The sequence below is a fragment of the Leucoraja erinacea genome, chromosome 1 (assembly GCF_028641065.1).
Source record: "Leucoraja erinacea ecotype New England chromosome 1, Leri_hhj_1, whole genome shotgun sequence".
Lineage (NCBI taxonomy): Eukaryota > Metazoa > Chordata > Chondrichthyes > Rajiformes > Rajidae > Leucoraja > Leucoraja erinaceus.
In genome coordinates, this window is record NC_073377.1 from 122,608,811 (window position 1) to 122,636,618 (window position 27,808).

General features: G+C 42.3%; 2 protein-coding genes across 2 annotated transcripts in view; one reads left to right on the forward strand and one right to left on the reverse strand.

Moving 5' to 3' along the window:
• On the forward strand, nucleotides 1–26,944 carry igfbp7 (insulin-like growth factor binding protein 7). The gene is made up of 5 exons (XM_055642687.1): nucleotides 1–504; nucleotides 17,335–17,444; nucleotides 21,593–21,709; nucleotides 24,076–24,184; nucleotides 26,646–26,944. Exons 1-5 carry the CDS (start codon nucleotides 63–65, stop codon nucleotides 26,654–26,656), a joined length of 789 nt encoding a protein of 262 aa, XP_055498662.1. The 5' UTR covers nucleotides 1–62; the 3' UTR covers nucleotides 26,657–26,944.
• Nucleotides 26,930–27,808, reverse strand: part of polr2b (RNA polymerase II subunit B) — a 58,921-nt gene continuing 58,042 nt past the window's right edge. Inside the window, exon 25 of the mRNA XM_055642636.1 lies at nucleotides 26,930–27,262. Coding sequence (XP_055498611.1) covers nucleotides 27,173–27,262 — 90 coding nt within the window. The 3' untranslated portion in view covers nucleotides 26,930–27,172. The remainder of the gene's footprint in view (nucleotides 27,263–27,808) is intronic.

Below are 27,808 nucleotides of genomic sequence, written 5' to 3' on the forward strand. Positions count from 1 at the left end.
TTGGGTGGAGCCTGCGTTGCTGTATAAGGGGGCGCGGGTCTCACAGACTCAAGTTATTCGCGATGCTTCGTGCGATGATGGGCGTCCAGTTACTGGGTGGGTTTCTCCTGCTGTGCCTCTCGGCCAGCGCCGAGCAGAAGGCGGGTTCGGCTCAGTGTCCTCCCTGCGTGTTGTCCGAATGCCCGGCTCTGCCGCCCGGGGGCTGCCCGCTGGGTGAAGCGCCCAGTCAGTGCCGCTGCTGCACCGTGTGCGCCGCCGGCCAGGGAGAGCGTTGCGGCGGCCGCGACTTCCAGTACGGCCGCTGCGCCCAGGGCTACGAGTGCGAGCGCTCAGGCGGCAAGCGGAGGGGCCGGGGGCGATGCGTCTGCAAATCCCCCGAGCAGGTGTGCGGCAGCGACGGCATCACCTACAGCAACGGCTGCGAGCTGAAAGCCGCGGCTCGGCGAGCGGAGGAGCAGGGAGGCAGCCCGCTGACCAGGGGCCACAAAGGAGCTTGCCAGAGAGGTGAGGGGGCGCGGTACTAGGGTGGAATGGGACAGGGAGGGAGGGAAGGAATGACAGTGGGAGGGAAGGAGGGGATGGGAGAGGGAAGGAATGGGAGAGGGGATGGGGAGAGGATGTGGGATGGAGGAGGGAATGGATAGGAGAGGGAAATTCTATGCATCTACCATTTCTATTCCCCTCGATCGTATCCACCTCTATAAGATCACCCTTCGTCCTCCTTTCACTCCAAGGAATAAAGTCCCAGCTTGCTCAACCTCTGCTTTTAGATCGGGTCCTCAAGTCCTGGCAGCATCTTCGTAAATCTTCTCTGCACTCTTTCCAGCTGAACATCTTTTCTATATCAGGGTGACCAAAACTGAACCGGGTTGGATGATAAGCCATGATCATATTGAATGACGGTGCAGGCTCGAAGGGCCGAATGGCCTACTCCTGCACCTATTTTCTATGTTTCTAACACAATACTCAAATGTGTCCTCACCAATGTTTTGAACAGCTGTCAACTTGTAGACTCGATATCCTGACTGATGAAGGCCAATGTGCCGAAAGCCTTATTGACCACCCAATCTACATGTGATGACACTCCAAGGAATAATGTACATGCACTCCTAATCCACCTGCTCTGCAACTCTCTATACTTATTCTGATGAACTAAGGATTAGTACTTGTTATTGAAATTTCACTTTACCTCTGGTTACGAGTTCAGTTTTACCATTACCAGAGTGAGTTCAATTTACATGTATTAATTCTAGTTCAAATTGTCAAAATTGCCATATGTGTAGGAAGGAACTGCAGATGTTGGGATAGGATAGAGAGGGAATGGAAGTAGGGGAGGGAAATGGGGGAGAAAGGGAATGAGGGAAAAAGGGAATGGGAGATGGAGAAAAAGAATAGGTGACATTTCGGGTTGGAACCTTCAGAACCGAAACATCACCTATTCCTTTTCAACAGAAACGCTACCTGACCCGTTGAGTTACCCTCGCATTTTGTGTCTGTCTTTGGTCTAAACCAACATCTGCAGTTCTTTCCAACATCCATTGATTCCTTCTTATCTACCCTGCAACCTGAAATGCTGTGGTATGTGAAATTGTGTATTTTAAGTGCCTGTCCCACTTTGCAATTTTTTTGGCGACTGAGGAGTGTCAGTGACTGACGCCCGTAAAACCGTCAAGTTGCACAACATACACGCTGACTTCTGCTGCTCTGCCGGTGACGCCCAGTTGGGGATTTGTTAAGGTTAGGGTTAGGGTTAGGGTTACGGCTGGGGTTAGGGTTACGGCTAGGGTTAGGGTTAGGAACCACAGATGGGCTGTAAAATATTCTTCCTTCAATGCATAGATTTTCAATGTTAATATATTAAAATTAATACAATAAAAAAAATTGTGCAAGTAAAAAGATGTCTGAGATGTTCAGGTTTATTCACAGATGTATTGGTCCGCTTCCAGATCCAATCACCGTCTCTAACTTTTCACAGGGATGGATTCAGTAGGGGTAGACTGAACTCCCCTCTCTCCTCACCTTCTCTCCCCCCCCCCCCCCCCCCCCCCATCCCTCCTTCTCCACCCTCCCTTACCCTTCACCCCTCCCCTTCTTCCCTCCCCCTCTTTCACTTCTCCCCGCTCCACTCTTCTCCTCCTTCTCCACTCTCTCCCCCCCTCACATCCCCCCTCTCCCTTCTCCCATTCTCCAACCCCCCCCCCCCCCCCCCCACTTTCCCCATTTGTGGACCCAGCCTGTGACCTGCGATCCCCCCGCACACTATCCCACACACGCTAGGTGCAGACTCGGTGGGCCAAAGGGCACTGTATCTCTGAACTAAATGTGACACGGGCCCCAGGGCTTGGACTTGAACCCCGATGTTTTGCATGGAAACTAAACTGTTGGCCACGAATTGTCCCAGAGGCAGATCTCTCTTTCCAATGGCCTCTACAAACCCTCAGAGGCAGCGGGCTTTTCAACTGGGTACAGGCAATGTTGTCAATGTACCAGTGCCACCCACCTGCTCCGGCCACTGAGTCTAAATACCCACCACCCATTTTGAAGCAGGGGGGGGCGAAGGGGGGAGGAGGTGGGGGGGTTGTTCCCAAAGTCAGCATTTATCCCATACTAAATGTTGCTAAAACAGATGATGTGACCTTTGGGCACATTATGGGAGAAGGGAGGAAGAAGGGGGAAGGGGCAGGGGGAGAGGGGTAGGGAGAAGGGTAGGGTAGAGAAGGAGGGATGGGGGTGGGAGGGAGGGGGGGGGGATGGATTCACTCACTGAATCCATCCCTGTTAAAAGTTAGAGATGGTGATTGGATCTGGAAGTGGACCAATACATCTGTAAATAAAACTGAACGACTCAGACATCTTTTCATTTGCACAATTGATTTTATTGTATTAATTTCAATATATTAATGTTTGAAAACCATGCATTGAAGGAAGAATATTTTACAGCCATCTGTGGTCCCTAACCCTAACTGGGGGTCAGCGTGTGACAGGGCGCACAACATGATGAGACACCCACATGTTGCCCCAGGATTCTGAACATTCCAAAATCCTGGGGTGGCAGGGAGACACCGTGCGTCACCCATGAGTCACTACATGCGTCGTCACGACCCGACCACGACGCGACAACCTCTTTTCAGGCTGTTGCCTAAAATGTCGCCCAAGTGTGACAGGCCCTTTAGTGCATAGAATAATTACTCCCTAAATTAAAGTATTTCCAGTGAGATGGACTAACAGAGGGACGTAAGAAAGCAAACTCAAGTTCATTGTTATAAGCATAGTGAGCTGTAGAATAAGGCAGTGTCATTTTATTTATTGAAGCATTTAATATAAAATCACCAAATTATTGTTATATTTACAGAAGACAAATAGAATCAGAATTTTTGTAATATTAGGCATACATTTTCAAAAAGATATTTAAACTTAGGAAACAGAACAAATATTTACTGGAATTATATCAGGTTTGACAGACATAGTTGTGCATGAAAATCAGTGATTGTAGTTTCAGCCTTCATTATAGAGATGCCAATAATAAACAGATATCAATGCTCAGTCATGGTAAATGGAAGAGACATCATAAACTGTTGAGGATAAAGTTCCCAAAGTATAATTTGAGGAACTGAAAATCATCTTATTTAACATTCTTTTTTCAGCTAAAATAAATTGTTAGTCCATCATTCATCCCACACATTGCCTACTAGTTGTGTTCATCTACATAATCACGACATCACTTACAAAGTAATCTATTATGGTAGAACAGTGGCACGGAGCTGCTGCCTCACAGTGCCAGGTACCCAGGTTTCCGACGTCCGATTTAGTTGAATTTATTTAGTTTAGAGAGACAGCATGGAAACGGGCCCTTTGGCCCACCGTGTCTGTGCCAACCAAAGATCACCCAAACACTAGTTCTATCCTATACACTAGGGACAATTTACAGAAGCCAATTGACCCACCAACCTGTGTGTCTTTGGAATATGGGAGGAAAGCGATGCACCCAGAGAAAACCCACACGGTCACAGGGAGAATGTACAAACTCCATTCAGACGGCACCCGTTCACCCAGGCCCGCAGCAGGGTCTCTGGTGTTGTAGGGCAGCAACTCTACTTCTGAACCACTATGCTGCCAGGTTGTCTGTGTGTAGTTTGCAAAAGCCTCTCTGTGACCATTTGAGTTTCCTCCTGGCACTCCCGTTTCCTCCTACAGATGTGGCTTAGAACAAGAAGGTTTTCGGCCAGAAACGTTGCCTATTTCCTTCGCTCCATAGATGCTGCTGCACCTGCTGAGTTTCTCCAGCATTTTTGTGTACCATGACTTAGAACACTATTTGGCCACCCTAAACTGCCCCTAGTTTGTGGATGAGAGGTAGAATCTGTATGGCAGTGAAGCGAATAGAGGGAGAAATTGGGATTACTAGCATTAATATAAATGGATGTTTGATGGTTGGCATGGAGTCGATGGGTCAAAGCGCCTGTTTACGTGCCAAATGGCTCCAGATGTAAAGCCTTTCAAAGTTGTGATAATTGGCTTGGTTATGTGCATTTGTTTGTTTTTACAGTTAATTTAAAAAAAATGTTTTTAATGGCTGTAAACCAGTAATTGTAATTTGTGAAAGACTGTTTCCATTGAAAGGATAAATTGTTGACAAAAGGGAAGTTATTCAGTATTATCTCCAAATGATTGAAGCCTGAGATTAGGGCCGTTTGCTCACATAAAGAGAATAGTTTTTTTCCCCCACACAGGTGGCTTTCAAAACAGAGGTTGTTTAAAAGGGATTCAATAGAATATTTTAAAAGGAAGAAGATGAAATTGTATGGTAACAAGATAATGGCAATGGATGGATAACTTTAAAGTGCAAGTACTAACTCGGGACAATGGGCAACATTTCTCTGTTGAATTTTGTGCTATGAATTCTACATCTGCTAGAATAACAGCTGAGGCACATTGTGCACGTAAAGAACTTTTCCACATACTTGACATAATTCAGTTAGTTTGTACATGTTCAGAACAGTATATGCAGGATCTATTTTTGAATGTCATACATTGCATCCAAATGAATTATGGTCAGTGCATCAATCATCTGATTTCCATAAATTGTGGATCTTTTGGAAAGGGATTTATAAATCCAAAAGAAGAAATATATTGGTAATCATTGATTACACAACTCACTTTACCACTGGTATATTGACAGAAAAATGTAACAATCCTGGCCAAAGTAGTACCGATGTTGATGGCACCACAAAGAACATTGCTCATAATGAAACTGAATGAAATCTTTCATTCTTTATTTTCTGCTCCACATCTCTCAGCCCATGTTTAATTTAAATGATACTGTAATGGTTCTTAGCACTAACATGGTATCTTCCAGACTGTGCAAGAGTTTTACAGCTCGATGTAGAACTCTTGGGATGAGATTTTCATCAGCTCAAACTTATATTCCAAACCTTGGAATGTGTTAAATCTCTAGAATTCTACCCCAGAGGCCGTGCAGGCTTGATCGATGGAGGTATTTAATGAGCTTGATACATTTTTGAAAGGAATTTTGTAGCATTGAGTGCAATAGGGAACTAGCACAGAACATTAAAGAATGAAGTGCTGGAGGAACTCTCACAGTGAACGCTCAGTCTATTTCCCCGCGTAGAGGATTCAAAAACTAAATGGCATATGTGAGAGGTAAGATATCAAAGAGGGACCCCGGGGGCAACATTTTCACATGGAGGGTAATTCCTATCTGAATTAGATGCCAGAGGAAACAAAGAAAAAGAAAATTTAGAAGGAGTAAGCCGTTTGGTCCTTAGGCCATTCAATGCATCTAAAAGGAGTAATCCCCGTGAAAACATTGGTCCCTGGCAGATAACCATATAACCATAACAATTACCTTTTAGGTCCGCACGGAAACCAGCACTGCCATAGTCCCATATCCTGCGCTCAGACCATAATCATGGCCTTGATCATAACTATCCAAATCATGTACCTGCCTCCACCATTCTCATTGCTTTTTTGTTCCCATAGTCCCCTTGATGTCCCCTGTTGAAACCCTAAAAAGCTCCAAATCTGTTATCCCTCTCTCATTTAAAAACCTCTACACATCCAGCGAACTTGGCCTGAACCCAGGCACATTCTAGTAAATCCTTCTGTACTCTCTCTATTTTGGCAGAGAATTCCACAGATTCACAACTCTCTGAGTGAAAAAATGTTTCCTCATCCTAAATGGCCTACCCCTTATTGTAAAACTGACCCCTGGTTCTGGACTCCCCCAACAGCGGGAACATTTTTTCTGCATCTAGCCAATCCTCTAAGAATTTTATGTTTCTATCAGATCCCTCTCATCCTTCTAAATTCCAGTGAATACAAGCCCAGTTGACCCATCCTTTCATCACATGTCAGCCTCATCATTCCGGGGTATAGCAATAATGTCCTTCCTCAAATTAAGAGACCAAAATCACCACTCTCATTAAATGTCACATCTCCAAGTTTGTAAATGACACAAAGCTGTGTGGCATTCTGAGCTGCGATGAGGATGCAATGAGGCTGCAGGGTGACTTGGCTAGGTCGGGTGAGTGGGCAGATGCAAGGCAGATGCAGTATAATGTGGATAAATATGAGGTTATCCATTTTGGTGGCAAGAACAGGAAGGCAGATTATTGTCTGAATGGTGTCAGATGAGGAAAAGGTGCGGGGCAAAGAGACCTGGCTGTGCTTGTACGTCAGTCACTGAAAGTAAGCATACAGGTACAGCAGGCAGTGAAGAAAGCAAATGGCATGTTGGCCTTCATTTCAATTGGATTTGAGTTTAGGAGCAAGGAGGTCCTACTGCAGTTGTACAGGGCCCTGGTGAGAGTGCACCTGGAGTATTGTATGCAATTTTGGTTTCCTGATTTGAAGAAGGACATTATTGCTATTGAGGGAGTGCAGTGTAGATTCCCGGGATGGCGGGCTGACATACGATGAAAGAATGGGTCATCTGGGCTTGTACTCACTGGAATTTAGAAGGATGCGAGCGGATCTTATAGAGCGGATCTTATAGAAACGTATAAAATTCTTAACGATTGGACAGGCTAGATGCAGGAAAAATGTTCCTGATGTTGGGGAGTCCAGAACCAGGGGTTACAGTTTAAGAATAAGGGGTAGGCCATTTAGGACTGAGATGAGGAAAAACCTCTTCATCCAGAGAGGTGCGAATCTGTGGAATTCTCTGCCACAGAAGGCAGTGGAGGCAAATTCGCTGGATGTTTTCAAGAGAAAGTTAGATTTATCTCTTGGGGATAAAGGAATCGAGGGATAGGGGGGGAAAAGCAGGAACGGGGTACTGATTTTAGATGATCAGCCATGATCATATTGAATGGCGGTGCCAGCTCAAAGGGCCGAATGGCCTTCTAATCCTGCACCTATTTTTCTATGTTTTTGTGTTTCAGGTTGAGACCCTTCTTTAGACTGGCTCCTATTGACATTGATTGAAGGACAAATATTGATTAGTCCACATCGAGGACTCAATTTTTTCTCTTTGTCAAGTGCGCTACCCTTGAAATGGACGAAAAGGCCTGAGTTTCATAACTTGTGCAATGGACAGTATCCCCTGGGAGTGCAAAGCACCTTCAGCAAAACACAAAATTAGTTTAGTGAACCCAAGAAAGAAAATATTCTGAAGAAGGGTCTCGACCCAAAACGTCATCCATTCCTTCTCTCCAGAGATGCAGCCTGTCCTGAGTTACTCCATCATTTTGTGTCTATTTCTGGTTTAAGCCAGCATCTGCAGTTCCTTCCTACCCAAAATTAGTTTAGTTTATTGTCACATGTACTGAAGTACAATGAAAAGCTTTTTGTTGCGTCAGCGGAAAGACTATACATGGTTACAATCAAGACATCCACAGTGTACAGAAACAGGATAAAGGGAATAACATTTATTGTTCGATAAAGTCCAATTAAAGATAGTCAGAGGATCTCCAATGAGGTAGATAGTAACTAAAGGGCCGCTCTCTGGTTGGTGATAGGATGGCTCAGTTGCCTAATAACAGCTGGGAAGAAACTATCCATGAATCTGGAAATATTAGCTAATCAATGAAAGGGGACATGAAGCAACAACTTTGGTCTTAGAGCCCCAAGCATGACACCTGCAAGTATTTTTATGGACTGGGCTCCAACTGAGCAGGAGAATCAATTTCACAATCTAAAACTTGTGACCTCCCATAGAGATGATGGGTGGATAATATTCCTTACCTAGGGGCTAATGGAGGAGAGATGCTATCTTTTTAATGCCAATAGATCAATTTTGATTGCAGGCAACTGTTCCAAAGTGATTCTTGATTGATTTTCATTCTAAGGGTAGGTCATTTGATCGCCATCAAATGGAAATTTTGCAATTTGCAAACATGTTGTGTCTGTGCCATTATTTTACCTTGTGAATTTTAAAGTTTTGCTGAGATCCCCAAGCAAACCAGGTGACATTTCATTCACAGTCACTATTTCTACACGAGCCCAAGGGATGGAAAATCTGTAGCATTCCATTCTCCTTCAGTCATTAATGTGACAGCAAGACAGCGCTTGTGAATTATGTCGAGGGAGCTTCTGTGGGGCATTGTGAAGTGCAGAGCAGAGATGCCCCACATGATAGGGAGAGTAGCAAGGGTATTAGACCTCTCTATCAAGAGGAACTAAATATGCCAGCATATCTTCACAGCAAAAGAGGAGCCTTGATGACAGTCTGAAAATTTGAGTAAATTAGAAATGATTTTCAATCCCATGATTGAACTGTACAGGGGTAGTTATGGATCTTTGGCATTGAAGGAGGTGACTTGGGTTAACCCCTGATATGTGGTGGGAAGACGACTATATTGCAATGCAAGCAAAGGCAGCTGGTGTTTTTGAATCTTTTGCTTTAACAAAAAATGTACATAAACAGTTAATGGAAGATTTTTGTTGGACTAAACAATTCAGGTCTGTTCTTGTTTGCAATAAGATTAACATTCCAAATTCAAGCACATTTTGTCCCATCATAGATGAAGAAAAGCTTAGATATACGTTGTTTTTCATAGCCAGTGAAGTAAGTTAAAGGGCAGCCACTGTTGCAAGAAGTGCATCAATGAACTTGTGCTCAACAAGTTCTCAGACTGCGAGAAATAATAGTTCAGTGATGTTGAATCGGGAATAAATGTTGGTTTATTCTGCTTTAATGCTTCAAGTTAGTTCTGCTGTTCTTCAAGTTAGTGCAACTCGAGGAGAAAATTTTGGGAGCAGATTAATATCTCAACAAAAGTTGGTACTTCTTAAAATGCAGCATGCTCTTGTACTGTGCTGGAGTGCCAGATTAAACTGTGTTCACGTCTCTGGAGTGGAATTTGAACTCACAATTTTCTGATTTGAGAAAAAAGAATGCTGAGATGTAGCTAATCCAAATTTAAACTCACTCCTGTTACTAATCTGCATGTCCAATTATGCAGTAAAGAAAGGCTTTGTTTATTTTTAAGTATTTTCCTTTACGTAGTCTAACATTCAGAAATTAAGTACCACAGACTTTAGAATTCCTGAAACACGTACCAAATACTGAAAATACTCAGCTGGTGTAGAGAGAGAAAAAATATGGGTACCCTTTCCAATTAAGAACATTTTATGTTTTCAGAATATAGAAAGAAGGGTCTTGACCCGAAATGTCGCCTATTCCTTCGCTCCATGGATGCTGCCTCACCTGCTGTGATTCTCCAGCATTTTTGTCTACCTTAGAATAGGAAAAGGTCCCTTGGCTTCTCATGTCTCTGTCATTAATTGAGATCGTGTTGATCTGTGACTTGCGTACCTGTTATATCTTTGGTAAGCTAAAATCAGTCTCAGATTTAACATTTACACTTGCCTTAGAATCATTTGGCATGCATGGGTAGGAGTGCTTCTGCATGCTCTGCATTTTGAAGCACTGTCCAGCTTCACTCTTGAAAGATCTGGTCTTAACGCATAAGTTACGCACCGTGGTATCAAGAGTTTCCAGCTAATGCATGTTTTTCACTGCCATGAATGTAATTTCATCTGCTCTCACTGGAGTGTTGCTAAGGACAGGACATTGCTTTTTAAGACAATGCCTAAGAAACTAGAGTTGTGTAGTGAAACCTAAGAGATTTAATAAAATTGGAAAAACACTCAGTAGTTTCATAAATTTATGTTATAGGAGTAGAATGAAACCATTCAGCCCATGAAGTTTACTCCACCATTCAATCATTTTGATCGATCTTTTTCTCCCATCCCCATTCTCCTGCCTTCTCCTCATAACCCCCGACACCTGTATTAATAAAGAATCTGTCATTCTCCGCCGTAAAAATATCCATTGACTTGGTTTCCACGGCTGCCTGTGGCAATGAATTCCACAGATTCACCACCCTCTGACTAAAGAAATTCCTCCTCATCTCCTTTCTAACGATACGTCATTTTATTCTGAGGCTATGGCCTCTGGTGTCAGACTCTCCCACTAGTGGAAACATCACTCTGCAGTTCATAATGGTCAGGCAGCATCTGTAGAAATAGACCATTTCAAATGGACCCACTACCACCATCTCGGGACATCCATGAGTAATCATTAAAATCCCTCCATAGCTAAAGAACGAATAAGTTGAGGATAGGGTTGCCAACTGTCCCGTATTAGCCGGGACATCCCGTACATTGGGCTAAATTGGTTTGTCCCATATGGGGCCGTATTTGACCGCTACTACTCGGATTAAGGGGACTGTTGGGTCAGAGCGCCGTGTCAGGCCCCGCCTCACCCGTCCCGACATAGTGCAGCCCATGGAGTGCAGCAGCAGCGCCTCGACAGTTGGTCGACAGCCCAGCCAGCTGTCCGACCTTCGGACCTTCACTTACCGCCAACACCATCACCCCCTCCTTCTCATGGCCAATCATCGGTTCATGAGTTGGATGGGGTGCTGGACTTTGGCAGCCGTCAGGGCCAAAACTCCTCAGCTGGCCCTTTGTGTGCATTGTGTGTAGTCCAACACCCGGGCCAATTCATCATTCACCCAGCCACGGCCGAGTCTGTCAACGAATTGCCGTCGGGAATTTGTCCCTTATTTTGACCTTTTGTCCCTTATTTGAGAGTGAGAAAGTTGGTAACCCGAGCCACAACCAACTCTCTCATGAATACATCCAACAAATTGGCCACCACTGCCTTCATACTTCAGACTGAGAATGTACAAACTCCACACAGACAGCATCCATACTCAGGATCGAACCTGGGTCTCTGGCATTTGAAGGCAGCAGCTCTACTGCTGCGCCACTATGCTGCCCTGCTCTGGTCTCGACTTTGATCTCTGATCACACATGACAAACAGGAGAGCCCAACAGTCGGCACCAGCAGCCATATATGGCTTGTGTAAACAATTATTTTACATTAGATGTTTAAGCCAGAGAACTGTATTAGCTGTTGTAGAAGATCACTACAATAGCAACCTCTTGTTTATGAGTTATTAAATGGTCTGAAGTTACATGCTCCTAATGGCCCAGTTGTATGTTGGAAAAGGTTCTATTTCCCAATGAGTATTAACAGTCTGTGTGGACACGGTTCAGAGTTGTTCATAGCCAATGTTTAGAGACAGGCCAATTGTCCCACCAAGTACATGCTGACTGTTGATCACCCGTTCACATTAGTTCTATGTTAATCTACTTTCTCATCCACTCCTAACATATTAGAGGCAATTTACAGAGGCCAGTTAACATACTAACCTGCACTACTTTGGGATGTGGGGGAAAAACGGGGCACCTAGAGTAATATAGCACGGAAACAGACCCTTATTGCCCACTTGCCCATGCCAACCATACACTAGTCCCACCTACCCCTGTGTGGCTCATATCCATCTAAACTTTTCCTATCCATATGCCTGTTCAAATGTCTTTTAAATGTTATTAGAGTACGTGCCTCTGTCAACTCGTACCTATCCCAACTACATCCTCAGATAACTTGTTCCATATACCCACCCATATATTGTGTGAAAATGTTGCTCCTCGGGTTCCTATTAAATCTTTCCCCTCTCACCTTAAACCCATGTCTTTTGGTTCTTGATTCCCCTACTCTAGGTTAAAATACTCTGTGCATTCACCCTATCTATTCCCCTCATGATTTTATACACTTGGAGGAAGTCCAAACAGTCTTAGTAAGAATTTATAATCTCCACACAGACAGCACCCCAGTTCAGGATTGAATCTGGGTCTCTGGCATTGTGAGGTAGCTGCTCTACCAGCTGCGCCACTGTGCTGCCCAAATGCTGTTCCAAGATGGGGAACCTGGGTCTTGGAATGAACGTTTGTTTGTGGGTTCCAGTTATGGTCAACTTCTCGCAGCTCACTAAAGCCAAGCGAGAAATCATGATGAACAACATCAACTTGGTGACCAGACCAACTTCTAGTCAGCGATCCACTATTTCCCATTCCAGACAACAATGGCATGAACTACCAAGTATTGGCCACTTGTAAGATCGGAGAGAATGGGAGAGATGGTAAAATACCCCCTCTGTGGAAAAGGGCAGGAAATGGCATGAATATGTTTTAAAATACTCCCCAATAGCATTCATATTTCATGTGGTGAATCTGTGGCAAAATTTGTTATTTAATGAAAAGCAGGAAACATTCCTAGTCACAACATCATTGTGCCCCTAGCAAATGTTTGCTTAACCAATGTAGCTTGTTTAGCCGATCGACTTGACAAAATAATTATTTTAATTTAAAATTTCATAAGTACGATCATGCACTTACATGTGCAGAATGTACTATGGCAGGATTCCTGAGTTGAATTCCAGACATGAAGTGACACTAACTGCTGTTCACGTCAAAGCACGGTTCAACTGAGTGGGGAGCTGCGGTAAAATTGGAAATAAATGTAGAATAAGGAGAACATTTTGATTGCATTTTTTCACATGAGCTGCCAGAGGAAGTAGTTGAGGCAAGTACAATAACAATATTTAAAATAGAAGGATATGGGCCAAATACTGGTAAATGGGACTAGCTTAGATAGGGCATCATGGTCAGCATGGATGAGTTGGGCCAAAGGGCCTATTTCCATACTCTCTTGATTCTATGCAAGAATATGGTTGTGATTGGTGAAGTGTAATCCACCTGCAGTCCAGGATGTAGGCGCACAAGTTCTAAAACCAGTATCCCAGCCATAATCAGCTACTCATCAGAAGGTAAGATTCAGAGCTCTTTGCTGGCATTGTTGTTTGCAATTCCTTGGATAAAGCAGCAGTCGGTGCCTGAACACAGAACTTCAGCATCCAGGTTTGGGTTAATGTGGCAGGAAACATCTATGCCACAAAAGTACTTGAAAATTACATTAAAAAGGAGATGAGGAGGAATTTATTTGGTCGGAACGTGGTGAATTTGTGAAATTCATCGCCGCAGAAGGTTGTGGAGGCCATGTCGATTAATATTTTTAAGGCTGAGTGATAGATTCTTGATTGGTACGGGTGTTGGGGATTATGTCGGGGAAGGCAGGAGAATCGATTTGAGACAGAAAGATAGATCAGCCATGATTGAATGGCAGATTAGACTTGATAGGCCAAATGCCCTAATTCTGCTAAATTATAAAACTTATGAACCCTCCATTGTTAATGCCTTGAAGGCCAACAGTGATCATAGAATCAGTCACATTAAATACTGTCGGAATGAGAGCAAATCATAGAACAAAGTAGTTCACCTCCTTACACTCAAATTTCCAGAGTCCACTTGAGTAACAGCCCACCCACGACCCTTGATCAGTCAGAGGATAGCAGGCACAATGTAACATCACCTAATGCAAATACCTCCCTCCCCTCCCCAACTCCCAATGTCACATATTATCTTAATGTCAACGCATATTCCTTCGTTATTGCTGTATTGAAATCAGACAACTCATCATAAACTAGCAATATTGTGGAAGGGTCTAGATGAAGTAAAATTGTTCAGTGAAGTAACATTGTTCAAGAAGAAGTAACATGAAGTTAATATGAAGTAACTGTTCAAGAAGATGGTCTACCGTCTACTTTTGAAGAGAGTCGACTCCTCGAAAAAAAAATTACAATTTTTTTTGCTGGCAATTCTGATATTTGAACTTCCACGGTAAAGATTATTGGTCTTATAATTGCATGGTCACTTTCATTAAATGTTATAAATTCTACCAAAGTGGTTTATAATTAAAACATGAACATAATACTGGTCACTTTTAAATAGAATCCACGTGAGAAATTACTGCTCAAAGAGCAGTGTGTTCATAAGCTAATGTTAACTGTATGTTGGATCACTCAATTTGTTTTTAAATCACCTTAAAACTATGCAGCAGCATGTCTCATCTTATTAAAAGTCCACGTGCAGTGACATGTCAGGCTAGTTTTGTTCAATGGTTGAACTCTATTAATTTTTTGCTGAGCCTGATCTATCAGCAGAAGCAGCCGTTAACCATTGGTTCTTGTATAGTACGGTTAAGCACTGGATTAATTATAGCACAGCCGAGTGAACGGATTACCCTCCTGAAAGGTTTTGCTGCTTTTGTTGAACTGTCCCATAGTCGGCATTCTGCTCCATTATGAATAAGTGTTTTCACAGTGGCTGGGATTTTTCTAACTCTCGTGCATAGTTTTCGCACTGTTGACTCCAGTTGCTGGGTTGCATACATTGAAAGTAATGGACCAACAGATTGAGAAAAAGGCCATGCTTAGCACCATTGCTGCTCTCTGGATAAATCCCAAATTCCAAGGGCCAGAACATTTATAGTATGTCACTTTAAAATGTATACTTAGCGCCTAAAGCTCTCATATTTTACATGCATGTATCCTGTGACAGGAACAGGCTTCTATGAACCTACCTGGTGAGATTAAAGAGTACATGTAGTCTGAGCCTTTGACAGGAACTTTTAGCTATAAATTACTGATGGGTGGCACAGCTGGATCCAGCATCAGCGCCAGACATCTTGGTTCAAAACTGACCTCCTTTGCTGTCTGTGGAGTTTGCAAATTCTCCATTCAATGGCATAAATATCCCGAGTGCTCTATTCCCTCCCACATCCCAAAGATGTAGGTTGACAGGGTAATTATCCATTGTAAATTTCTCCCAGTGTATAGATGAGTAGTTAAAACAATGAGGTTGAAAGGAACATGGGGAAAGCAATTGGAGAACAATTAGTGAAGGAATGGGATCGCTCTGTGAATTGGCATGGTTCCTTTCAAGTCATTAGAAAACATGGCAGTACAAAGATTATCGAGATCCAATTCCTATTATTAATTAAACTTTAACTCCCCCTCCTATTCCCACACTGACCTTTCTGTCCTGGGCCTCCTCCATTGTCAGAGTGAGGCCCAGCGCAAATTGGAGGAACAGCACCTCCTATTTCACTCGGGTAGCTTACACCCCAACGGTATGAACATTGACTTCTCTAAGTTCAAGTAGCCCTTGCTTTCCCTCTTTCTCCATCATCTCCCCTCCCCTGTTCTCCCACCAGTCTTACTGTCTCTGACTAGATTTCATCTCTATACTGCACTCCTGGCATCAATGTGAAGATGGGTCTCGACCCGAAACGTCATCTATTCCTTCTCTCCAGAGATGCTGCCTGTCCTGCTGAGTTACTCCAGCATTTTTTTGTCTATCTTCGAATTAAACTTTGGCTACGGATTCTTTAACAGGCTTTTAATCTCTCAACACATATTTAGTCAAGAGTCTAGTGTTTTATTGTCACGTGTCCTTGATAGAACAATGAAGGACACATGACTACCTCCCCCAGGTCTCTACTTTTGGCATCCTCTTTGAAATGTCATAATGAGGCCAGTTCATTTGCAGATTCCATTTGTTCATCTCCATAACTTCTTCAACCCTTATGACTTTTCCACAATCTGGCTATCTGAAATATTCAAAATTCCAATTATTTAACATCTGACCCGTAAGATGATGTTTTCCATGCTCCCTTGAAACACACTGGGGCCCCATTTTCCACAATTTCCTGCTGAGTTACTCCAGCACTTTGTGTCTATCTTTGGTCTGAAACAACAAGTGTTCTTCTTATGCTCCCACCTGCCTGCATGTTAAAATATTCAAATATACTGGTCAAATTACATGCGGCTCTCTAATTGTAACTTCCACATGAGTGTTTCATCTATAGCGGAGTTAACCTAAGAAAACTACCAGATCTCATGAGGAGAAGCTGGTAATGCACTGTAGACACGCTTTGTTCTAAATGCGACAATTGTGCATCCTACTGCTCTGTTGCATTTCTATCTCGGTCTCCTCTTTTCTACCAGCATCCCAAAACTTTCAGGTTGAGGAATTCCATTTGAGACCTTTTTAGAAGCAAGTGCCAGCCTTCTGAAAGATTGCAACAGTTTCCCTCTTTAATCCACAACCCCAATGTAGAGTTCTCAACTTGGCCATACAGGCTTGGTATCCTGGACGTTGTTGCAGCAAATGTGGTGTCCTCCACCGCCACTCCATCGCCAATGGGAAATGATCTTCATTTAGCAGCATCTTGTTACGCGTTTGTATTTGTGGAGAGTTGTGTTGTATAGCAAGGCAGGTGACCTATGTTGATTGCTCTTTAGGCAAGGCCATGTGCTTTGCATGCCCAACCACAGAATCCTGGAATAGTCTGTCTCCGGGAACAGTCACCGTGTTCTGAACTCTGACATGGGTGTTGTAACTCGACTACTGAGGTTTGGTTGACCTTGGTCCTGGGGTGCAATTGGCGTGGGTCCAAGAGCTTCCATTAGTCCTGAAGGTCTGGGATGTTTGTGAGAAGTGAGTCGCAGCATAATGACGAGAAAGATTGGAAAAAAGTGTCAGACAGAGACACAAGAAACTGCAGATACTGGAATCTTGAGCAAAACACATCTCCAGTAGAGGGAACGGGCTTGTGATGTTTTGAGTCAGGACCCTTATTCAGGGCAAGAATACAGTTTTGCTTGGCGTTGGTTTTCACTATGATAGGTTCTGTTGGGGACTTTACGTTACTTTAGACTTTAGAGACAGTTTGGAAATAGGCCCTTTGACCCACTAAGTCCACGGCAACCAGCCAACCAGTAAACTAGCACTATCCTACACACTGGGGGCAATTTCCAATTTTACCAAAGCCAATTAACCTACAATTCTGTACATCTTTAGTGTGTGGGAGGAAACTTGAGCACCCAGAGAAAACCCACGTGGTCACAGGGAGAACGTGTAAACTCCGTACAGACAGCACCTGTAGCCAGGATCGAACACTGGTCTCTGGTGCTGTCAGGCAGCAACTCTACTGCTGCACCACTGTGCTGATCCTTTGATAAGGATCATGGGCTGGATACCATCATCAGAGCAATGCTACTCCTTTTGAATAGATGACATCAACATAGGATTCAAATAGAAATTATTTTTCTTTAACAGCTCCAGTTATTGTGACACAACCTCAGGAGATTTGGAATGTCAGTGGATCACAAGTTTACCTCAGCTGTGAAGTTATCGGAGTACCCACCCCCGTACTCACCTGGAACAAGGTTAGCAAATATCAAAGTTCACAAAGTTCATTAACTTACATTAAGTTTCTCATTGTTTCAGAATTGCATTGAGCATTTTGATGATATTAATTGAATTTCATAATTTCTTCATGATTGAATGAATCATTTTATAAATTAGAATCTATATATATTAATACTTAACATGTTAAAATAAAATACGACCTTCAGTTGTCTGTGCTTCAATTTAGAGCTGTGGCATGTCAGTAACAACATCAATTCAGTACAGTCATGAGACTATCTACGCATGGATCATACAGTAGGACTATTCATCCCACTATATCTGTGTCATAGAGTCATACAGCATGGAAACAAGCCCTTTGGCCCAACACATCCATGCCAACAAGATGTCTTGTCTAAGCTAGTCCCATTTTGCCTGTGTTTATCCCATGGAACTCTTAAAACTTTCCTATCCATATACATTTCCAAATGTTTTTAAAATCTTTTTATTGAACCTATCGCGACAACTTCCTCTGGCAGCTTGTTCCATATACCCGCCACCATCTGCATGAAAAAGTCGCCCTTCAGGTTCCTATTAAATTTTTCCCCTCTCACCATAGCTCCTAATTCCCCTATCCTGGGTAAAAGACCCATTCAAAATTATTGTAAGTTGAAAGATTTTCCCTCACTTCCTCAACTGAACAAATATTATGTACTGGTTTTACCAAAAAACCTTCAGAATTCAAATCAAAATATTCTGCCAGACATTTCTGCTTCAATAGAAACATGGAAACAGGAAGAGGTTATTCAGTCATTTAAGCCTATTTCATCATTTATTTTTACTGCATGACTAGTCTGTACATGAACTGCAGTTAACCTTTTTCCCCTTTAATACCCTATGCTAACATATATATATATTGTTGGCAGTCACCGTTAATCTAGCATCTACTACGCAGTGAAAGGTTATTTTATGATCTCACCTGGAACTGAGTATAGGAGCAGGGAGGTTCTTGCAGTTGTACAGGGTCTTGGTGAGACCACACCTGAGTATTGCGTACAGTTTTGGTCTCCAAATCTGAGGAAGGACATTCTTGCCATAGAAGGAGTGCAGAGGCGATTCACCAGACTGATTCCTGGGATGTCAGACTGTCTTATGAAAAAAGATGGATAGACTTGGTTTATACCCTTGATTGAGAGGGGATCTTATAGAAACTCACAAAATTCTTAAGGGGTTGGACAGGCTAGATGCAGGAAGATTGTTCCCGATGTTGGGGAAGTCCAGGACAAGGGGTCACAGCTTAAGGCTAAATCCTTTAAAACCGAGATGAGAAGAACTTTTTTCACACAGAGAGTGGTGAATCTCTGGAACTCCCTGCCACTAGTCGAGGCCAGTTCATTGGCTATATTTAAGAGGGAGTTAGATGTGGCCCTTGTGGCTAAGGGGATCAGAGGGTATGGAGAGAAGGCAGGTACGGGATACTGAGTTGGAGATCAGCCATTCATATGAAGCTCTCATCTAATTTCTACATGCCCTAGTCTTACTTTCAGACTATATGCACCCTTGTTGGAGAAAATCAGAAAAAAAGTAGGCTAATCATGCTAATGTCTGCTTCATTATTCAACAGTTATAGCTCATCATTCACTTCAATTCCCTGTTCCCAACATCTCCCCATATCACTGCATACACAAGCCATTGAGAAATAGATTCACCTCTTTCTTCCATTTAATGACTTGGCCTCTACTGCCGTCTGTGGTGGAGAATTGAACAGGTTCCACCAAGCTGTGGGTGAATAACTTTCTCCTCGCCGATGTAAACGAGGTCACTTAGGGAGCACTGAATGCAATGCATGAGGTCGGAAGAAGTGCATGTAAGTCCTGGTTCGGGAGTCTCCAGCTGTTGGGAACATCTTGCCTATATATAGTCTGTCCAGGAACTGCAGATGTTGGTTTACACTAAAGATAGACCCAAAATACTGGAGTAACTCAATGGGACAGGCAGCATCTCTGAAGAGAAGGATTGGGTGATATTTTGGGTCGAGACCCTTTAGCTTAGTTTAGTTTAAAGATACAGCATGGAAACAGATCCTTTGGCCCACCGAGTCCCAACCAACCAGTGATCCCTGCACATTCACACTATCTATGCACACTAGGGACAATTTTCACATAGCAAGTAGCCAATCAACCTCACAAACCTATACGTCTTTGGAATGTGGGAGGAAACCGAAGATAGAAACATAGAAAATTGGTGCAGGAGTAGGCCATTCGGCCCTTCGAGCCTGCACCGCCATTCAATATGATCATGGCTGATCATCCAAATCAGTATCCTGTACCTGCCTTTTCTCCATACCCTCTGATCCCTTTAGCCACAAGGGCCACATCTAACTCCCTCTTAAATATAGCCAATGAACTGGCCTCAACTACCTTCTGTAGCAGAGAATTCCCCAGATTCACCACTCTTTGTGTGAAAAATGTTTTTCTCATCTCGGTCCTAAAAGATTTCCCCCTTATCCTTAAACTGTGACTCCTTGTTCTGGACTTCCCCAACATCGGGAACAATCTTCCTGCATCTAGCCTGTCCAACCCATTAAGAATTTTGTAAGTTTCTATAAGATCCCCCCTCAATCTTCTAAATTCTAGCGAGTACAATCCGAGTCTATCCAGTCTTTCTTCATATGAAAGTCCTGACATCCCAGGAATCAGTCTGGTGAACCTTCTCTGTACTCCCTTTATGGCAAGAATGTCTTTCCTCAGATTAGGAGACCAAAACTGTATGCAATACTCCAGGTGTGGTCTCATCAAGACCCTGTACAACTGCAGTAGAACCTCCCTGCTCTTACACTCAAATCCTTTTGCTATGAATGCTAACATGCCATTTGCTTTCTTCACTGTCTGCTGCACCTGCATTCCTACTTTCAATGACTGGTGTACCATGACACCCAGGTCTCGTTGCATCTCCCCTTTTCCTAATCGGCCACCATTCAGACAAATAAAGATTGTGGAGAAAAATCACGTAATCGCGGGGAGAACGTACAAACTCCATACAGACAGCGCCCGGAGACTGGATCGAACCCACAGCTCTGGCGCTGCAATCGCTGTAAGGCTAACTCTACTGCGCCACCCTTCTTCAGATCTCTCCAAAGATGCTGCCTGTCCTGCTGAATTATTCCAATATTTTGTGTCTATCTATAGTCAGTTTAGTTTTCATAGAATTTTGTGGATTTTTATGAGATTTCCTTTTATTTTTCTTTACAACAGTGAATAACCAACCACACAAACCCAGTTTTTCCTCAAATGCATGCCACGCCATTTCAGGAATCAGTCTAGAAATATTTTTTGCACTCCCTCTATGTCAAGGACATTCCACTCTGATGTAGATATCAAAACTGCTCACATAACTATCACCAAAGCCTTGGACAACTGCAGCAAGATACTTTTGCTCCTATAGTCTAATCCTCTTTCTAACGTACCATTTGCCTTTCTGCTTATTGCTGCAACTACGCTTTATTTGTGTGCAAGGCCACCCAGCTCTTGTTACACATTTACTTTTACTAATATCTTGCCGTTCAGATAATGGCATGTCTTTCTGGGTTCTTATAAACCAAAGCTTTGTATATTTACATTTAGAGGAAGCAACTTCCCTGTACTAACTTTATCAAAGCTTTTTATCAGACCTGGTTCTCAGAGCTACTGTAGCAACCGGAACCAATCTATTTTATTATTGTTTAAATGTTGATTAGATACGCACCTCCCTTCACCCAACAACCTTTTGAACTCAATGGAATGTAAGCCAAGTTTATTTAGTCTAACTTTGTCATTCTCTGAGCCTTGGGAACATTGTGATGACCTTGGGAATAATCTGGTGAAATATTGAAATATCTACTTGAAGGTCAATATCTCTCTTCTGAGCTCTAGTGGCCAAAACTGTACGTGCTACTTCATCGGGATCTGCAAAACCCCCCAAACAAATGAAACTTCATTTCCTTGATTTTGTATTTCCGATTCCTTGAGAGGAAAATCAAGTCCTTTTCAATTACGTTGTATGAATCTTTGACTATATGATCTCAGAATATTCCATATCCACAGAGCCTTCTCCCAAGAATATGCTCTAGGTTGTGCAGTCCATGCATCTAAAATCCTATTTTTCTATCAGGATAAATGATTTGCCTATTTTGCTGGATTTCAAACGATAGGTAATGAAAACCAAGACTGGTGTGGAAAAGGTCGAGTTATTGCCTGGTGACCGTGACAACCTTGCCATCCAGACTCGAGGTGGGCCTGAGAAGCACGAGGTGACAGGATGGGTGTTGGTAAGCTTTCAATCCAGTTGTGAGATTTTTAGTGTAAGTTATATAAATAAGCTTTATAAAAATAAGTGTTAAAACATTTATTTTGCATTTTAGTGGATCTTGTACACTAACCAATCTTCAACCTGTCCGGTCTACCACAGGATATATCCTTTCAAACTATTTATTTGGGCTATCCTAAGGTTGGGATCAGTGTTCAATACAGTATGTTCTTCCTTTATTTACCACCAGGGGCACTGCACGAATGGCAGCCCTGCCAACAGTCTGTCATTTTAAAAATGTTTTAGTGTGTATTAAAAGTTTGTGTAAATGTTCTCCGGTTTGTTTTATGTGGGGGGAGGGGGGAGGGGGAAACTTTTTTTCAGTTTCTTACCTTGCCGGAGATTCGATTGTTTTCTGGGTTGCATCTCCGGTCGCTCTGCGGCTTACTATCGATGGAGCTGGAGGCCTCCTCAGCCTGACTTGAGCCCCACCACGGGGCATGGACGTAAGCTGATCCGTTGCCTAGGATTGCTCCAACGCGGTCTGCGGACTTACCATCAAGAGCTCGCAGTCTTGAGAGAGGCCCAGTCGGGAAGCTCCAATGACGCAGTGGCTCGGCCAGCCCCGACCCGAGGGAGCTGACATCCCCCCGATGCAGGAGCTGATCGCCCTGATGCGGTGCCCAAATGCTGCCGGTTACAGGAGTCAAGATCGTCCTGTCAACTGAGGGCTCGAGTGCACCCGACCGTGGGAGAGCATAGAAAGGAAGATATTCGCGTTTCATCACAGTGAGGAATGTGGAGGGGTCACTGTGGTGGATGTTTTTGTTAAAATGTATTTTAAGTGTTCCATTGCTTTTTGTTTGTATGGCTGACTTGGCAAATGGAATTCATTGTATGTTGCAAAACATACTTAGCTAATAAAGTATTATTGTGATTGTGATTGATTTAATAACATGGATACCAATGAAGTAAAACTTTTTCAGCTCCATTGATCATCCAAGTCCAGAATTTGTGTGTAATGAAAATACAAATTTCTAAAGAACAAATTAACCAAAATGGAATTTAAGTGTATACCGCATCACCACAGTAGCATTTGCTTTCCCCACACTAACTTGTGACAGATTCTCCAATTGTGGCTGCGCATTTTGTGTCTTACCGTGGGGTTAGCTTTGTGCTTAATTCTGTCTTCGAAACGGTGAAAAAGCAGGGTTGAAAAAACCCCATGCAGTCTTCTCTAAAGAGACTTTAATGTTACTACTTCAGTTCGCATTTAGCTTGCAGCAGACAGTGGCTTTTACATATCTGTTTAAAAAAAAAACACAATAGAATCCTCTATTCTAGGAAAAAGCTAAAGTTTCTTCTTCATATCTATTCAGCAAATGTAATTTTCTCTTAACTTTATTTGTTAATTTTATCTAAGAGTGTAAATAAAGTTGAACTGCAACATGTTGCTGCCTTGTTACAAATTTGTAACTTGTATATCATAAAATGCAACTAAAATATTTGAACAAAGGATTAAAAAATGCAAAATATTCTAGATTAAATCACCCAAACCTAAGTACTAAAACCCCTGTCCCACGGTACGAGTTCATTCCAAGAGCTCTCCCGAGTTTGCCCCGATTCAAACTCGGAGATTTACATTAATGTCCACACATCGGTACTCGGGGATCTCGTGGACATTTTTCAACATGTTGAAAAATCTTCACGAGTCTTCCCCTGCTAAACTGCAGTTAGCGAGTCTTCCCGAGTACCTGCAGTTAGCGTTACGAGCCGCTAAGAGACGTCCCTGAGCTCCGACGTACCCGCTACATTCATTCTCCGTGCTTACCACGAGTTTGATTTTTTTTAAACCCGGGAGAGCTCTTGGAATGAACTCGTAACATGGGACAGGGCTTTAACGGTATTAAATTTGCAAACCCTCTGAGGCAGATTTGTATCTTGGTTCAGTGATTTAATTGTTAGGTTCATTAATTTCCAATTTCCATTTTTTAATAAGTCAATAGTTCATAAGTCACAGCAGTATTAGGCTATTCAGCCCATCAAGTCTACTCCACCATTCAATCATGACTGGTTTATCTTTCCCTCTCAACCTGATTCTCCTGCCCTTTCCCCCCATAACCCTTGACTAACCAAGAATCTGTTAATCTCCACCTTAAAAATACCTAATTACTTGGCCTCCACATACATCTGTGACAATGAATTCCACTAATTCACCACCCTCTGACTAAATAAATTCCTCATCTTCTTTCATTCTAAGGCTGTGTCTCTTGTCCTAGACTTGCCCACTATGGAAACGTCTATGGTTTTTACACATATAGACCATACAAATGACACACATCTTTAAGGTATCATGGTCTTCTTCCTCTTTATTTTTTATTTATTTAGATATCTCCACTCACTCAAGGGGATGCAGGAGAGTATGAATGTCATGCATCAAACACCAAGGGAGAAGCTGCAGCTACTGGAAATATACATGTGGTTGATAAACTAAAAAGTAAGTGCAGCGATTTGTATAAGGAACATATATCACATGTTACTAGATGCTTTCAAGATAACAGTATAACAGTACTCTGGTGGTTTTTGATAGTTGTACTTATTCTTTTTTTTAAATTCATTGTTCATAGATATGCTAGACAGTCCTTTTTTCCAGGTCAGAAATCTCAAATACTAGCGGGCGCAGCTTTAAGGTGAGTGGGGCAACGTTTAAAGATGTGCAGGGCATTTTTTTTTATACAGAGGGTGGTGAGTGCCTGGAATGCACTGCTGGGGATGGTGTTGAAGGCAGATACAATTGTGGCATTTAAGAGACTTTGGATAGGCCTAGGGATCTACAGGGAATAGGGGGAGGGATATGGATTATGTGCAGGCAGAGATAGGGTGGTCTTGGCATCATGTTCAGTACATTGTGGACAGGGGAGGCTGTTCCTGTGCTGCACTGTTCCTTGTTCTATGTTTATGCATAAGATCTAGAAAATGAAGAGAATTACATTTTTTCATATTTGATTTTAAATGTATTACACAGGCTTTTATTGCTGAAAACTTGGGAAAACAAATTACATAGTAGGGCTGTCGTTCCCATGCTTTACCCATTACTGAATGAACAAGTTATTTGTCCTCTGGGGGGGTTTGAGTACTGAAGTTGGGGAAGGGAGATGATAAAGGAAATTAGCAGAATGACTCATTAAAGAAAGTATTTGGAGAAAATACACAATCGGACAAAAAAGGTCAAAGAAAATCTTGATCAAATGGCATTTGAAAAGACAGCTGAAGTGGAGGGCAACTATGACAAGTAAAATAATGATTGTATGAAGTTAATCAGAGACCAGATTGTGTTGGATTACACTGTAGGATTAGATGTTAGAGATTGAGTGAGAAGGGGGATTGCCAGGCTGTATTACATGATTTTATCATGAGAATCTTCAATAGGCATCAATAGTTTGAGGACAATGCCGGACAGTTAGATATGATGGGTGCAAGATAGGATGGGAGAGAGGTTTAACATGCAATGAGATTTCCAGAATGGAAGTTAGCCTGAAGGGAGAGATAAAACACCTCATTGAATGGTGCCAAAACAAACTCTTGCTCGTGTCAACAAGACCAAGAAAGTAATGTGCATATGAGAACAAACTCGATTTGAGTTCGATATTTCACCTTTTCAAGACTGTAATGACAGCTTAGCTACGTCTGGAGAACAAGTCCATACTCTTTTGTTGTATTTAAGGCTTGCAACCAAAGTGGCTGATGATTGGTCTCTGTGGCAATGGGGACCTCGGCAGGAAGCTCCAATGAATCACACACTTGGTACTTCTGGCTGAACTTGGTTGCAAATGCTTCACTTTAGTCTTCAGCATTTACATGCTGGGTTCATCCACTGATGATATTTGTATTTTTCTATTGTTTTTATGGGTACATGATAGCCCAGTATATGAATATAGTACATGAATCATGCGAGGGCAGGACAAGCTGGAAAGCAAAACGTATTGGCCAAAACTGAGTTAATGACTGCTGCGATCAAAGAAAACCTACAATGACAGCAGGATTTCAAAATGACCAACATCGCAAGATGGGGATGGGTTTGGGTGGTTGGTAGAGTCAGAGAACTAGTATGGGGTAGGGATGAAGAGAAAGGGAAAGCAAGGGTTATTTGAAGTTAGTGAAGTTAATATTCAAACTGCTGGTTTGTAAGATGCCCAAGCAACATATGAGGTGCTGTTACTCCAATTTGCGTTGGGCCTAACTCTGACAGTGGAGGTGGTCCAGGGCAGAAAGGTGAGTATGGGATTGGGAGGAGGAGTTAAAGTATTTAGCAACCGGGAGATCACATAGGTCTAGGCAGACTGAGCAGAGGTGTTATTATTTTTTTTCACCAGGTTATGCACCAACATGATATCATAGTTTCTTCAACATCGCTAGGTTCAAAGCTTTAAACTCCACTGCCAATAGCATTTTGAACTATTGTGGTTTGCTTTCAAGGGTAATTAAATTCTAGTGATCATTGCAGCTCAAATCCCATCAATACATAACACTAAAGATAGATAACCCAGGATTGCGGTGAGGTGGGTGGCCTTGGAACTGGTGTATAAAGTCTGGTATTATTTGGAAATGTAGATTTTATAGAATAGTTCTTCCAAATGTTTTTTCTTGTAGGCTAGTGATACTCATTCATTGTTGTGCTTGCTCCCTTTCCTGGCTCTTTGTTTCAAATTGAATTTAAAGTTGCATTAAGTCAGCAACAGCCTTGCCATTACATGTCAGATAAGCCAGCACCGTGTGATTCCTGAGGAAGCATTATGCTTATAACAAAGACTGCACATTGTTGCGGGAATTATATTCTGATACAGCAGATGCTAACTAATGGTTATTCGAATGATCCACTGAAAAAAATCTACAATAGAGAATGGACTCAATTATGTGGAAATTATTTTGTCCTTTAACTCTCATGTTTTGTTTTGCAGAGAAACCGTGAGTTAAAATGAAGAATTAACAACAGACTGAACCATGAGCACAACTACCTGCAGGGAATTCTGTGAATGTGCAGAATCTGGTGGTGTTTCTTTTCAATATATTACAAATTAAGTGTTACTGGGATCTTTCTCTTTCTTGTACTGTATTAATTCAGTGATTTGTAGTCTTATGTATCTTTTATATTTACTCTGCTTGCAATTAAATACTATAAATCAATAAGAGGAACAGAGCGTTGTGTAATCAAAATGCAAAGATATGAAATAAAGTTTATAAATAGCTTAAAATACAACATTTTATTTGTTTTCACAACAAAACCAACTTACAACATTGGCAAAAAATAAATTTACCATTGAGAACATACAAATAAAAGGCACAGAGCAAGTATGGTTGAAATTCCAGACCGTAAGTAATACCCTTTCAGTACCGTCTGGTGCACCCTGTCCTGCAGATCATTTTGCCAATCACATTTTACTTCAGCATTTTGTCACAGTTCGACTGTGTGAAGATCATATTTAGTTTATGAAATCATCATTCGTGGTGCAATACTCATTGACATCAACTCCTGGAAGAGAAGTTTGCAGGCATAGGGCATCCGTACCAACGAAATCTGCAAATCAAATACCAAGACAAAACAAAAAATCAAAATCAAGGAACTGCAGATGCTGGTCTACCAAGGAAAGACACAAAATGCTAGAGTAACTCAGTGGGTCAAGCAGAATACCTGGAGAACATGGATGGATAATGTTTCAGGTCAGGATCCTTAACCATTAACATTACTGACATTCCTAACTGTCTATCTGCCTATCATTTAAAATCATATTTGTGAATGAATTCTTTCTCAACGTATTTGGTCACTTTTGAGAAGACGGAGCCACGTTCTTCACCCAAACCTAGTCTATAAACTACAACTATATTGTAATCTTTATGAAGGGATACATAATTAAGGTGGATGAATTCCAATCTAGCAGGCTGTTTTGCCCCAAACAATGTTAAACTTCTGCAGTGATGTTGGAGCTGCACTCATCCATGCAAGTCAAGAGTTTTCATCCACCTTTGTGATGTGCCATGCAGGTGATGGGAAGTTTTTGAATGTCAGGAGATTAATTACTTGCCCGCAGAAATCCAGTTTCTGACTTGTGGTTGTAGTCACAGT

Bases quoted from the DNA above. Each gene is read 5' to 3' on its own strand.
- igfbp7 (XM_055642687.1), top strand. From the start codon at position 63: ATGCTTCGTGCGATGATGGGCGTCCAGTTACTGGGTGGGTTTCTCCTG. The intron at 505-17,334 runs GTGAGGGGGCGC...TTTCTTTAACAG, and splicing joins CAAAGGAGCTTGCCAGAGAG to CTCCAGTTATTGTGACACAA. The intron at 21,710-24,075 runs GTAAGCTTTCAA...TTATTTATTTAG, and splicing joins AGGTGACAGGATGGGTGTTG to ATATCTCCACTCACTCAAGG.